At 42.0% G+C, this 12369-nt stretch overlaps 1 protein-coding gene across 1 annotated transcript in view; it reads left to right on the top strand.

Annotated features, from left to right (window-relative positions):
- The window catches only part of EMB2773 (PHD finger family protein), a 269544-nt gene that overhangs the window by 150885 nt on the left and 106290 nt on the right, over positions 1-12369 (top strand). Inside the window, 1 exon segment of the mRNA XM_089374269.1 lies at positions 12224-12344. Coding sequence (XP_089230395.1) covers positions 12224-12344 — 121 coding nt within the window.

Below are 12369 nucleotides of genomic sequence, written 5' to 3'. Positions count from 1 at the left end.
GCTTGTCCTATTCCGGAGGGTGGAAGGGACCCAAGAAAGAATTTTTAATGCAGGACAATGTGAGGGTCCCATTGAGGCTTCTAGCCTAAGGAGACCAAGGGCTAGATTCAATCTCGAGGCTAGGGCTTGAGATATCTCAAAATCCCATCGTCGAGATTTCTTCAAAATTGGAGGGCACCTAAGAAACACCAACATAGTAGGGCCCAAGAGATCAAATCTTTTTGATGGGTGGTTTGCAAGATAAATGATGCCCTAGGAGACCTAATGAGATAGGCCTAGAAAAGGAGAAGGAGTTGGATGAGAAGGTTTAAGATGATCACCTTTGGGTGGACCAGTGCATAATTCTTTGGGGAGAAATGGAGTTAGGTGGAATTATTACTATGGACCTTCGAATTTTTTAGGTCAAGGAGGCTTCAGAGACAACTTCGCTTGACACTAGGGAAACAACAAAAGCAACTTCAAAGAATTTATACTTCGTTTTGCAAGATAAATGGCTTATCAAGATGAATTTCAGTGATGAAACATCCATAGAAACATTTATTCATTATACATGGCATATGCATGAAGCATTCATTGTTCAAAAACAAAATTTCCACAACTTCGCATAAGAGATGTAGCAAATAAGCTCAAGTATAGCGAAATCCCAACAACAATGTATGTGGCAAGTAAAAAGAAAGAATAACATTAATACTTACATGTATAAGAATATATCCAACCATCCGAAAACTTGCCATCAAGAAGCTCCAAGACATGAAATTTTTCCACCCACCAAAATTCATTCCATGATCCAAAAATTCGTCTGTCAAGAAGGATAGCGAAAATCTCTAAAGAGATACAAGTTCCAAATCCAAGTGATGATGCTAAAATGAATCCTCATCACTTCTATTTATACACTTCTAATGAGTTTGATTTAGCTACATGGGCTTACATTAGCCCCTAAAATAAAATAATGTGCAAAACAATTGACTTTTGGTGACAATCCCACCAAACTAGCTCATAAAGAAAAGAATAAGCCTCTCAAGAGGTTGAATAATCAATAATAAATGTCGTCCGGCCTTCTAGGAAGGCTGGTGAAGTCCATAAGTGCCACAATAATGAATAAGACTCCCAAAAGTAGTGGACAAAGGGTTGGCCCCTTGTTCTCCAAATGATAAACCTGTGGTGCTCCCAGTGGGTGTGAGGGAGCACAAGTAACTTCATGGGTCTCCAAGTAGGTCAAATATGCCTGTAGACCATATGTAAGGGCTCAGATGATGGTGTAAGTGATGCCATATTGTTAGGGTCCAACCCTAACCCCTTTATTTATGTAGTAGGGTCGAGTAATGGTTATAGTTAGTTAAAGAGTCAATAAAGCCCATATTAATAATGTAAGTGGTCGACCCGAATTTAAGAAAAGGACCATAGTTAGTTGCAACGAGCCATAATTAATAAATAAAGTGGTTAACCCATGTTATGCAAAGGACCACTAGTCGTTAGGTTGTTGACGGTCATTTAGCTATGAATAGTCGTAGTTAGAAGGGAAAGATCATCAAGTCTTATTTTGTAATTGAGCTTTGCTCTGCTAGAGGTTGCCCCCTCGAAGAGGCAAGTGAACATTGCTTTTATCTATGAATAATAAAATACTCATTGTTTTTCTCATTTTATTCTGTGTTCTGGAATTTCTCGCAGGTCAATAGCATAACAAGTGGTATTAGAGCACTTTCCACAGCCGATGGTACCTCCATTTTTGGCAGATTTTTTTTTTTAGGCTAGAGACGTGTTCCGGTGTCTTTAAACCACAGGATCTGTCGTTGAGCGCATAAACCTGTAGATTTGGGGAGGCATGCAGACAGGAAATACAAGAGGTGGATGCTTGTTGGACTGCCTTGTAACCACTGTGTGTACCCCTTCGAGTAGTAGCGCATTAGACAGAGCCGCGCATGGACTGCCTTCCACGTACCCTCTGGGTATATCGGAAGTCCCCTAGGCTCACCTGAATCCTCGCCTTAGATAAGCCGTCAACCATCTTGCTACTACAGTACACTGAGAACAACACTCAGGGAGATTACTCGCGTGCACGATAGGGTAGTCGGGTACTATAGTAAGGGTATGGTTGATCCTCCTTAGTTAGTGCCCTGAAAGATTGGGCTGAGTACTATTTTTGGACCGTTATGTATATTGCGATTTGTAGCACCTGACCCTCCTTTGAGACCATAGTTCCGTCGACTCTCTGAAGATTGCCCATTATCTTATTTGCCATATCAGATCCACCAGTTGGGGTTCTGCCGCCGCAGTACGATTTAGATCTAGCAGTTGCGGTTCTGTTCCGCCGCAACAATCAGATCCACTAGTTGAGGTTCTATTGCCACAGTACCATTCAATTCTAGCGGTTGGGGTTTTGTCGCTGCTGCGGTCCAACTCACACTTAGCTGTTGGGGTTTCGCAGGCAGACCTGACCCACTGCGCAGTGAGGCTTGTGGCTCCTATAGCTTGGACCCGATTTTCGCAGGACATTGGTAGGATCAAGTTTTCTGTAATTTTGCCACTGCAGTGTTAATCAGTCGGGAGTAAAACTTCGTACGAACGACGCGCTGATTGCAGCAGTACCATTCACTTATCGGTTTCAATTTTCTGGCGTCCCAAAATTTTCTGAGGTGACGTCAAGTGACCGAGATCTGTGTATGGTAGAAACCAGAGCTCAAGTTATGGACAATGAGAAGATCGAGCGCCTTGAAAACTGGTTGGATTCTTTCCACGAAGAACTGCAGAAAACTACACAATTCATTGACAACGCCACTAAGAGCACGTCGGGGTTGCATCAGGAGGGACATAGTATTGATGAACACCTTGAAGGAGAATCTAGCCATCATATTGACTTCCATGGAAATCACCAACATTCCCACCCTCGGCGACCCAAGCTGGACATGTATAAATTTGATGGCTCTAATCTGGAAACATGGGTAGCGCAAATGGAACAATATTTCATATTGAAAGATATCCACGATGATCCAACTAAACTACGTGTGGAGCCCTTTACTTGGACCAAGAGAGATGGCAATGGTGGCAGTGGCATCGGAAATGTTATCCTGGGAACATAACTTGGGAGGTGTTCTCAAAATCCCTTTGTTACCGCTTTGACAAAGAATCTAATTTTTTGGGTCGTCTTACTAAGCTCCGACAAACAAACACAATGAAAGACTACATTGCAGCCTTTGAGACATTGGCCATCCAAACAGAAGGTCTAGGAGATGAATTTTACTTGGAATGTTTTATAAGTGGTCTCAAAGAAGCCATCCAAGCACATGTCCGGATGCACCACCCACCTACATGGATAGACGCTTGCACAAAGGCTGTCGAAGTGGAACATGCTTTAGCTGCCCAGTCTCCTCGTCCAAATTTCATAGCCAAGGGACGCCCCACCCAGGCTTAGGGCCCTACCCAAACACTTAAGGTTCAAAAGGTGTCTCCAACAAAAATGGTTGAAAGAAGAAAACAAGGATTGTGCTACTACTGTGATGACAAATACTCCCCGGGGCATAAATGCAAGGAACCAAAATTCTTTCAAATTGATGTTACTGATCACAGCTCATCTGAGGAATCCCCATCCCTTGGGAGACCAGAGGACGAAGTTGAGGAAACCCAACAGGACAATGAGCTTACAGCTACGCTAGAGGAACCAGTTATCTCGCTACATGCTTTGGTGGGCATTTTTGTGCCCCAAACTCCCAAAATCAGAGGCTTTATTAAACATTGCCTTGTAGTAGTATTGATTGATTGTGGTAACACTCATAACTTTATCCATTAGCGAGTCGCCAAAGCTGTTCATTGTTTTGTAAGGGCAGTGTCTAATTTCCAGGTCCTGATTGGTGATGGGGGGACAATGAAATGTGAAGGCTGCTGCAAAAATATTAAACTTCAGATGGGAGACTACCACCTAAAGACTCACATGTTTGCGATTAACATGGGTGGTTGTGACATTGTCTTGGGTGCTGAATGGCTTAGCACATTGGGCCCAATCGCAATGGATTTCCAGGGGTTATATATGATCTTTAAACAGAATGACCACATGCATACCCTTCGTGGACTCAAGGCAGGTGCTCCTTCTATCATCAACTTGTATCAAATGGAAAAGTTGTTGAAAAAGGGCCATCATGGAGTTATCCCCCTGTGTAATGCCATCTAGGCCATAGAACCCAGTACTCTTCATATTCATCCTGAGATGCAACAGGTCTTAAACCGCCACCAACAGGTATTTGACAAACCTAAAGAGCTTCCACCCTCTAGAGGGGAACATGATCATAACATCACTTTGGTCCCATGGGCACAATCGCTGAATGTGCGCCCATATCAATATCCTTTCGCCCAAAAGAATGAAATTGAAAAAATCATCAAGGAACTCCTTGAAGTCGGTGTTATTCATCCTAGCATCAGTCCTTATTCATCACCAGTGGTCATGGTGCTCAAGAAAGATGGGGAATGGCGCATGTGTCCAGACTTTCGGGCCCTCAACAAGCTCATTGTCAAAGACAAATTCCCTATCTTGGTTGTTGATGATCTACTTGATGAACTACATGGTGACCATTTCTTTACTAAGCTAGATCTTCGCTCTGGCTATCACCAAATACGCATGAAAGAAGTAGACATTCCCAAGACTGCTTTCCAAACTCATGAAGGCCATTATGAATTCTTGGTCATGCCATTTGGTCTCTGTAATGCCCCATCCACTTTTCAAAGCCTCATGAATCACCTGCTGAAACCATATCTCCGAAAATTTGTCCTCATTTTCTTTGATGACATTCTCATCTACAACCTAACCTGGGAAAAACATCTTCAACATGTAGACCTGCTCTTGCAACTGCTTCAGAATCACAAATTATTTGTCAAATTGTCCAAGTGCTCTTTTGGCATGGAAGAAATCGAGTATTTGGGACACATTGTGGGTCGTGAAGGTGTCCAGGTGGATCCCAAAAAGATACAGGCAATGCAAGATTGGCCCCAACCAAAAACCTTGAAGAGTTTGAGGGGATTCTTGGGTCTCACCGGGTACTATCGCAAATTTGTCCACAATTATGGTCGCATTACTAGACCCCTCACTAACCTTCTCAAGAAAAATTCATTCCTCTGGACTAATGTAACACAACAGGCGTTTATGACTCTCAAACAGGCCATGTGTTCCACTCCAGTATTGGCACTACTCGACTTCACCAAATCTTTTGTGATTGAATGTGATGCTTCAGATATTGGTATTGGTGTTGTCTTAATGCAGGAAGGTCGACCCTTGGCTTTCACCAGCCAACAACTGAGTGGGAAACATCTGGGACAATCTACCTATGAGAAAGAGATGATGGCCATCTTATATGCAGTAGATACATGGCGACCATACTTATTGGGGCGACGTTTCCAAATCCGCACAGACCATCAAAGCCTCAAATATTTTTTGGGGAAACGTCTATGCTTGCCACACCAAAATAAATGGCTGGCCAAAATGTTGGGATATGATTATGAGATAATTTACAAGAAAGGGTGTGACATTGTTGTAGCGAATGCTTTATCACTCCAATTTGAGGATGAAAGCACCTAGATATCAATCTCTCTTCCCATACCAAATTGGATTGAAGAAGCCCACAAGGAATGGTTTTCACACCCCTCTCTCTTCCAACTCATTAATAACTTGAGAGCTGATCCTAATTCCTCAGTGGGCTACTCTTGGAAGGATGAGATTCTTCGCTACAAGGATAGAGTAGTTATATCGCCGACATCTACTCTCAAAACACGCATTTTGGCAGAGTTGCACTCATCTCCCACTACAGGCCATGCAAGCTTTCAGAAGACTTATGTACGCACTCGTCGTTATTTCTTTTGCATAGGCATGAAAATTGACATTCTTACTTTTGTAGCTGAATGTGATGTGTGTCAACGCCACAAAGGAGAAACAGTCAAGTTACCAATCACCTTACAACCATTGCCAATCCCTGCCTCCGTCTGGACGAATGTTTTTATGGATTTCATTATTGGTCTCTCGAAGTTAGGCAACAAATCAGTCATCATGGTGGTTGTGGAAAGACTTTCTAAATATGCTCATTTTTGTGCTCTACCCCCACTTTGGTGGCTCAAGCTTTCATGGACCAGATCTTCAAACTGCATGGCATGCCCACTTCCATTGTGTCTGATCGTGACTTGAATTTCACCAGTAACTTTTCAAGCTACAAGGCACCCAACTCCAACTTAAGTACTTCCTATCATCCCCAAATTGATGGTCAAATTGAAGCAGTCAACAAATGTTTGGAGACATACCTAAGGTGCTTCACTTCAGAAAAGCAACATCAATGGGTATAGTGGCTACCTTTGGCTGAATGGTCGTATAATACTAACTATCATGAAGCCACCAAGATGACTCCATATGAAGCAGTGTATGGCCAACTCCCACGTTCACCTATTTCTTATATCCCTGGATGCTCTAAGGTGCAAGCAGTTGATCAACTCCTACAGAACCATGCAACCATGCTAGCTCGTCTCAAAGATCAAGCTTAGAATTGAATGAAGCAACATGCATACCAACATTGTTTAGAGCGCACATTTCAAGAAGGGGATCAAGTATTCCTGCGATTGCAACCATATAAGCAGACATTGCTCAAAGAAAAGGGCTACCAAAAATTAGCTCCAAAATTCTACAGACCTTATCAAATACTTTAGTGCATTGGAGCAGTGACCTACAAGTTGGCCTCGCCACAAACTTCAAAAATCCATCCAGTCTTCCATGTATCATGCCTCAAGAAAGTGATGGGGAACAATTGCATAATACAAACTAGTCTACCTAAATTGGATAAAGAAGGTTCACTTTGGCTCCAACCTGTATAGGTCCTCGATACGTGAGAACACCATCTGCGTGGCCGCGTGGTCAAAGAAGTCCTTGTCATGTGGAAAGACACCACTCCAGAAGATGCGACCTGGGAACTAGCCACTATTCTTCAGCAGGTTTCGCAGCTTTAGCCTTGAGGACAAGGTTGGTTTTGATGGGAGAGGGCATGTTAGGGTCCAACCCCAACCCATTTATTTATGTAATAGGGTCGAGTCATAGTTATAGTTAGTTAAAGAGTCAATAAAGCCTGTATTAATAATTGTAAGTGGTTGACCCGCATTTAAGAAAGGGACCATAGTTAGTTGCAACGGGCCATAATTAATAAATAAAGTGGTTAACGCATGTTATGCAAAGTACCACTAGTCGTTAGGTTGTTGAAGGTCATTTAGCTATAAATAGTCGTATTTAGAAGGGCAAGATCATCGAGTCTTATTTTGTAATTGAGCTTTGCTGTGCTAGAGGTTGCCCCCTCGAAGAGGCAAGTGAATATTGTTTTTATATCTGAATAATAAAATACTTGCTGTTTTTCTCATTTTATTTTGTGTTCAAGGTTGTATTTCTTTGTATATTTGGCATTCTGGAATTTCTCGCAGGTCAAGAGCATAACACATATCAACATACAAGTCCTAGGTCATCTGCCAAGTGCATGGTACACATGTGGGGTTGGCTGGGCATGGTGAACCAGGTGCATCTTCCTCGTCCAACAGGGGAATCTCGAGCAATCTTTGAACATCTCTGGGGATCCATTGAGTGCTGTCTACTGCTGTGGAGGCTGATGGCCCTCAACACACACCCTACATGTGCCAATGTAGCTCTCTGGAGGGTTAGGACCCCGTATAGGGAGACCAAACCCAATATGGAGACCATCTGCAATCCTGCATAAGATCGAATGTGTCCCCTAGCCTTCCAGTTCAACAAGTCATTTAAGGAAATCGAGTTAAAGAGCCTACAAACCATGGAAAACAAGGAGGCACTTCATAACGACATGCCTTTCCATAATGGGCTTTGGTATGTGCCAATGTTTCCAAGCTGCAAATGGGGTTAACCAAGTATCCTATTAGGTGGTTTCTCTTTTAAAGGGGATAGAATGTCCAAGGTACATTCTTTAAAGGGTGGTGGCATGTGATAAAGGGATGAATGGGGTAGGGAATGAAAGGGGCAACCCTGGACCAGAAGCTGGGGTACAAGGGTAGCTAATAAAAGGGAAACCCACACTTGTGTATATAATGTATAGGAGGGAGCAATCGTGGTGAATGAGGTGTTCCGACCTTGATTTTTTGCCCTTCTTTATATGCCTTTTTCCTTTTATGATATTGTTTTGATTAACTGCTTGGGGCCCTTCTTTATATTAAGTGGTTGGTACTCCAAGCCCTAGGGTTTAGGGTTTGGAGGGAAAAGCACCACAAGGGTAGCTTGTGGGCTTGGAACCCAAGTATGGGGTCTTGCACCCATTAGGATTTGGGTTAAAACTATGGTGAATTTGAGCTTGAGAAAATTTGAGGTGATAGAGCTTGGCGAGCCAATTCTAATGCTCCAAAGATCACTCAAATCAGAGCTCTAGAAATGAAGTTATGAATTTTTGAAGTTGACTAGTAATTAGTGGTTTTCAAGTCATGTCGGCTTGATGTAAAATTCTTCAATAGATGGATCTCTTCATAAATTCGTTGAGCCCTCATTTTGTGTATAAATATGAGGTGTATTGGAGTCATGTAGTCGTCCATCTTGTGCAACATTCATCCAAGATAGCTTTGAAATTTGGATGCCCTAGCCGCAACAAGAAAGGGTCAAGGGATAGTGTGAGGATAAGTCTGAACTGGAGGTCGAGGAGCAGCGTGTGAGAGGTCTGTTTGGAGGTCGAGTTCTGGGTATGATTGCAAATCTTCTAAGCGCTGTTTGAGGGCTAAAAAGACAACTGTTCTAGGGTCAAGATGTTGGGCTGCTATGCCGAGGAGTAGAGGACATTACACAGCTGTGTTAAGGACAATGTTGGGTTGATTTGAGGGAGGCAGAGAGCCACAACTTGCTACTGTGCTAGGCCTTAGGCCATTGCTAGCAGCGAAGGCTGTTTCAAGGGAAACATTGGGTTAACAAAGCCTCCTTGAGGCAACGTGGGTGTGGAGGAGTCTATCCTTGGAGAACAACAACCCTTGAAGGATTTTGTTTCTGACTGGGTGGAGGGTTAAGGGCTGAAGTTTGTGCCCTAACTAGAGTTGCAGTAACAACAAACAACAGTGGAGGACAATAACGTTTTGTGGAGGAGTGTTGGGTCAAGTGTTGATGAGATTGAATTAGTTTACCTTGCAGCCTGTGGGAGCCAATTTGAAGACGAGATTGGGTGATCGTGTGTCTTCATCAGAGCAGATCTTGCAGTGACATGTTTGGGTACCATTGCTCTGATTAGATGGCGGTGTGTTGGCTACCCAAAGTAGCCCTAGAGCAGCAAACAAGAAGGATGTTGTTGGTGCATGATTGGGTGAAGTATTGCAACGTTATGTGTAGCTCCTTGATGGACAAAAGGGGCTACTAGAAGGCAGATTGGAGCTCTGTAATTAGGCCTAAGCAGAGAGCAGTTTGATGAGCCCGTGTTCATTGTAGCAGAAGTGACTAGCAGCAGCGATAGGTGGCATCTGTCTTGGAGTCTTGATGTGTAGTGGCCTTGATGGACTAAGGCACTACTAGTGAGCATTATGGGAGTGAAGGATCGATAGGACACGATACGACATCAAAGTTGCACAACAAAGTTTGTTATTGTATCTTGTATACCATAGATTGTTGTATTGTTCAGATTTGGTTAAATATAATGAAGATTGGGATTGTACAATTTTCTTAAAAACCGTGTATAGTTGTGCATATATGATTTACTGCTTTATATTTCCACTATGCAAAGTAGTTTATGATTGAGATTCTTGGGTTGGTAGCATTAGTGATTTTAAGACTCTAACCTAGACCCAAGGTTGTGGAACTTCAACAAGGTATAGCAGTGGATATCCCCTTTAAGGTAGGGCGGTTCATTGTCAACTAGGGGTTGGGACAATCATGGGTTCCTGAATGATAAAGGAAGCTCATCTAGGGCCTCTAGGAACCAGGGTGATGGCCATGCGAATGGGGTGGAGCTCATGCATTGGCTTTTGCTGACATGCTAAATGTGTTTGTCTCGACCATCTTTTGCATTTTGTGGTACATTTGCCTGTTGAATGTGGCCAATTATGCTTTTACTTTTCTTTTTCAGCTGCATCAAACTCTGAGCCTGATCCTAGGTATGGCAAAGGGGAGGGGAAGGCTAACCCTATGTGGACCTAGTAGAGGGATGTGGACCCAGGTGGGAGAAATGATGAATGGGGTTATAAAGAGTGGAAGGGGAGTGATATACGTGGATGAGGGAGCGGTACCACACAACGAAAATCAAGGTTTCCCATGTAGTACCATCCCTAAAGCCCAAAGGTCAGTAAAAGGGATCCCACGGGACTAGGGTCCAAGGTTAACATCTAAAAGAGGTATGGGGACAAGAACACAAACCTAGCCCACTCTTTGCGTTGAATCCCCCCCATTAACCCATGCCCAAAATTAATTATTATAAGAAAAGTACAATACTCATTTACCAAATGACAAGGCATACCTTTAGGTTTCGGAGGCCCACTTTCAAACATACGATCATGATAGATGGGTGAGGGACTACATGGCTGGCTCAGGTGGCGGAGAAATGGCACAACGACCTAGTTGGTGGCTGCTGTCTGCCCGCTGAGGACCATCTTGGAGAAATTATTTCTCCTAGGGATATCACCCATAAAATTGTGGGTAACAGGCTTATTGGGAGGATCCCACGCAAGTCTATTGCCCTCCCACTGCCAGTGGACCAAACCTACAACAATCTTCCAAGCTGAGCAAATCTCGGAAAAATAAAGGAACGACAGACTGCAAACAAATCGGCAGAAGAAATAGTATCGTATAACTTGAAATCCCCTTTGACTCAATTAAAATGTTGAGAAGTCATCACCCTGTGTCAAACAAAATCTACACGAGGACTGGATCCCTCCAACCATCTCACCAACTACTTGGCCACAATGATGATGGCTTGTGTTGTGACATCAACAAAATGCCACCCCTTGTCCTTGGGCATAAGCTGGTGTGGAAGTGATTTTATAAATTTTATTCCACATACAGCTATAACAACTGACATAGATGGGATTTTTGACTTGCTGGTAAAAATTCAGGAGCTAACTTTAAATGATTCTCCCTAACATTGCCTGTTTTTGGTTTATCTAAGAGTATACGGTGGCATGAAAATAGTCTTATAAGCATTATGCCGCGTACAGCTGTAATAACTTGGTGAGGATTTTGAGTATGCTGGTAAAAGTTTAGATGCTTACTTATATATGATTCTAATATTGCAGGTTTTTTGTTTTGTGGTTAGTTATGCTTTTCAGCTATGGTTCTTTGTGCTGGTTTTTTCCATCTCATAATTATTCATTTTCTTTGCTATTCTTGTTTTTTAGTATTCAAAATTTCACAACTGAAGGTAAATGTGGATGTTCTTTTTGATGGAAATAATTTTTATATTTATTTAAATTCTGCTCATTAGCTGGTTGTGCGTCACTATTTACGTTTTAAAATAATCTTTTATATTGTATTATGTTGTAGTTGTTTGCATGCAAAGCATATTTGAAATAAATAATAGATGTTTCAAGGTCATTAATGATTTTGACATTTCAATTTTCTACGTTTTTACATGTATTTTTGGACAGACGTGTTTGTGTGTATGAGCATTTTGATGAAATAATGTCACTTCACCCTGACACACTTAATCAAAGAATGGGAGTGCTGGTAACAAGGCAGCCCTTGCAAAGTTCTCCTTGGTCTTCCGCACAGTTTTTGGATGTAAAGTTTATTGACTGCTATTCACATCTGCTGCTGGTAACCCTACAGTCCTGCTAGAGGAGAGATCCAAAGATGTTTGTAGAATTAGCACGAATATCAATCCATTGATCTAATCGTTGAAGTATACACACACACACACAAACAGTTCTGTCTATATGTCTATTCTCTATCTAGATTCTATATATATCGTGGCCCTGTGATATCCAAATTATTCAAAATATTTGCTGTGTTTGGGTTTAGATTGAGATCTATCTCCCTGCAACTTAACTCTACAGAGAAGATATAATATATCATAAAGGATTCTAGATATCTGAAAATATTGTTGTGCTTGAATTGGTGTGCAGATTGTTTAACTAGGACTTGGATTGGAAATTGCGAAACAGTTAACCTTGAAAAAACTATCAGTGTCATGTTAGATATAGTAATGCAATTCTCATTTGTACTTTGCTTCTATATGTTTTTGTTTTCAAATTTAGTGAATCTCTTTTGAAGAATAAAATCTTTGTGCAGGTGTTTATGCACACTCAGTAAAGTTGCTTCTCAAGGTGTGGGCACGTTTGAGTATCTTGTTCGGATGTTCTTTAAGCATCTTGAGCTGTACAATATGCGGTTTGAGCCAAAAGACAAATTGGTATGTTATCTGCAAAGTGTCAAAC

The sequence above is a fragment of the Pinus tabuliformis genome, chromosome 8 (assembly GCF_031772625.1).
Source record: "Pinus tabuliformis cultivar Carrire ecotype Pingquan chromosome 8, CPIR1, whole genome shotgun sequence".
In the NCBI taxonomy this organism is placed as follows: domain Eukaryota; kingdom Viridiplantae; phylum Streptophyta; class Pinopsida; order Pinales; family Pinaceae; genus Pinus; species Pinus tabuliformis.
Note: the sequence above shows the minus strand (reverse complement) of the source record. Positions and strands in the feature narration are given on the sequence as shown.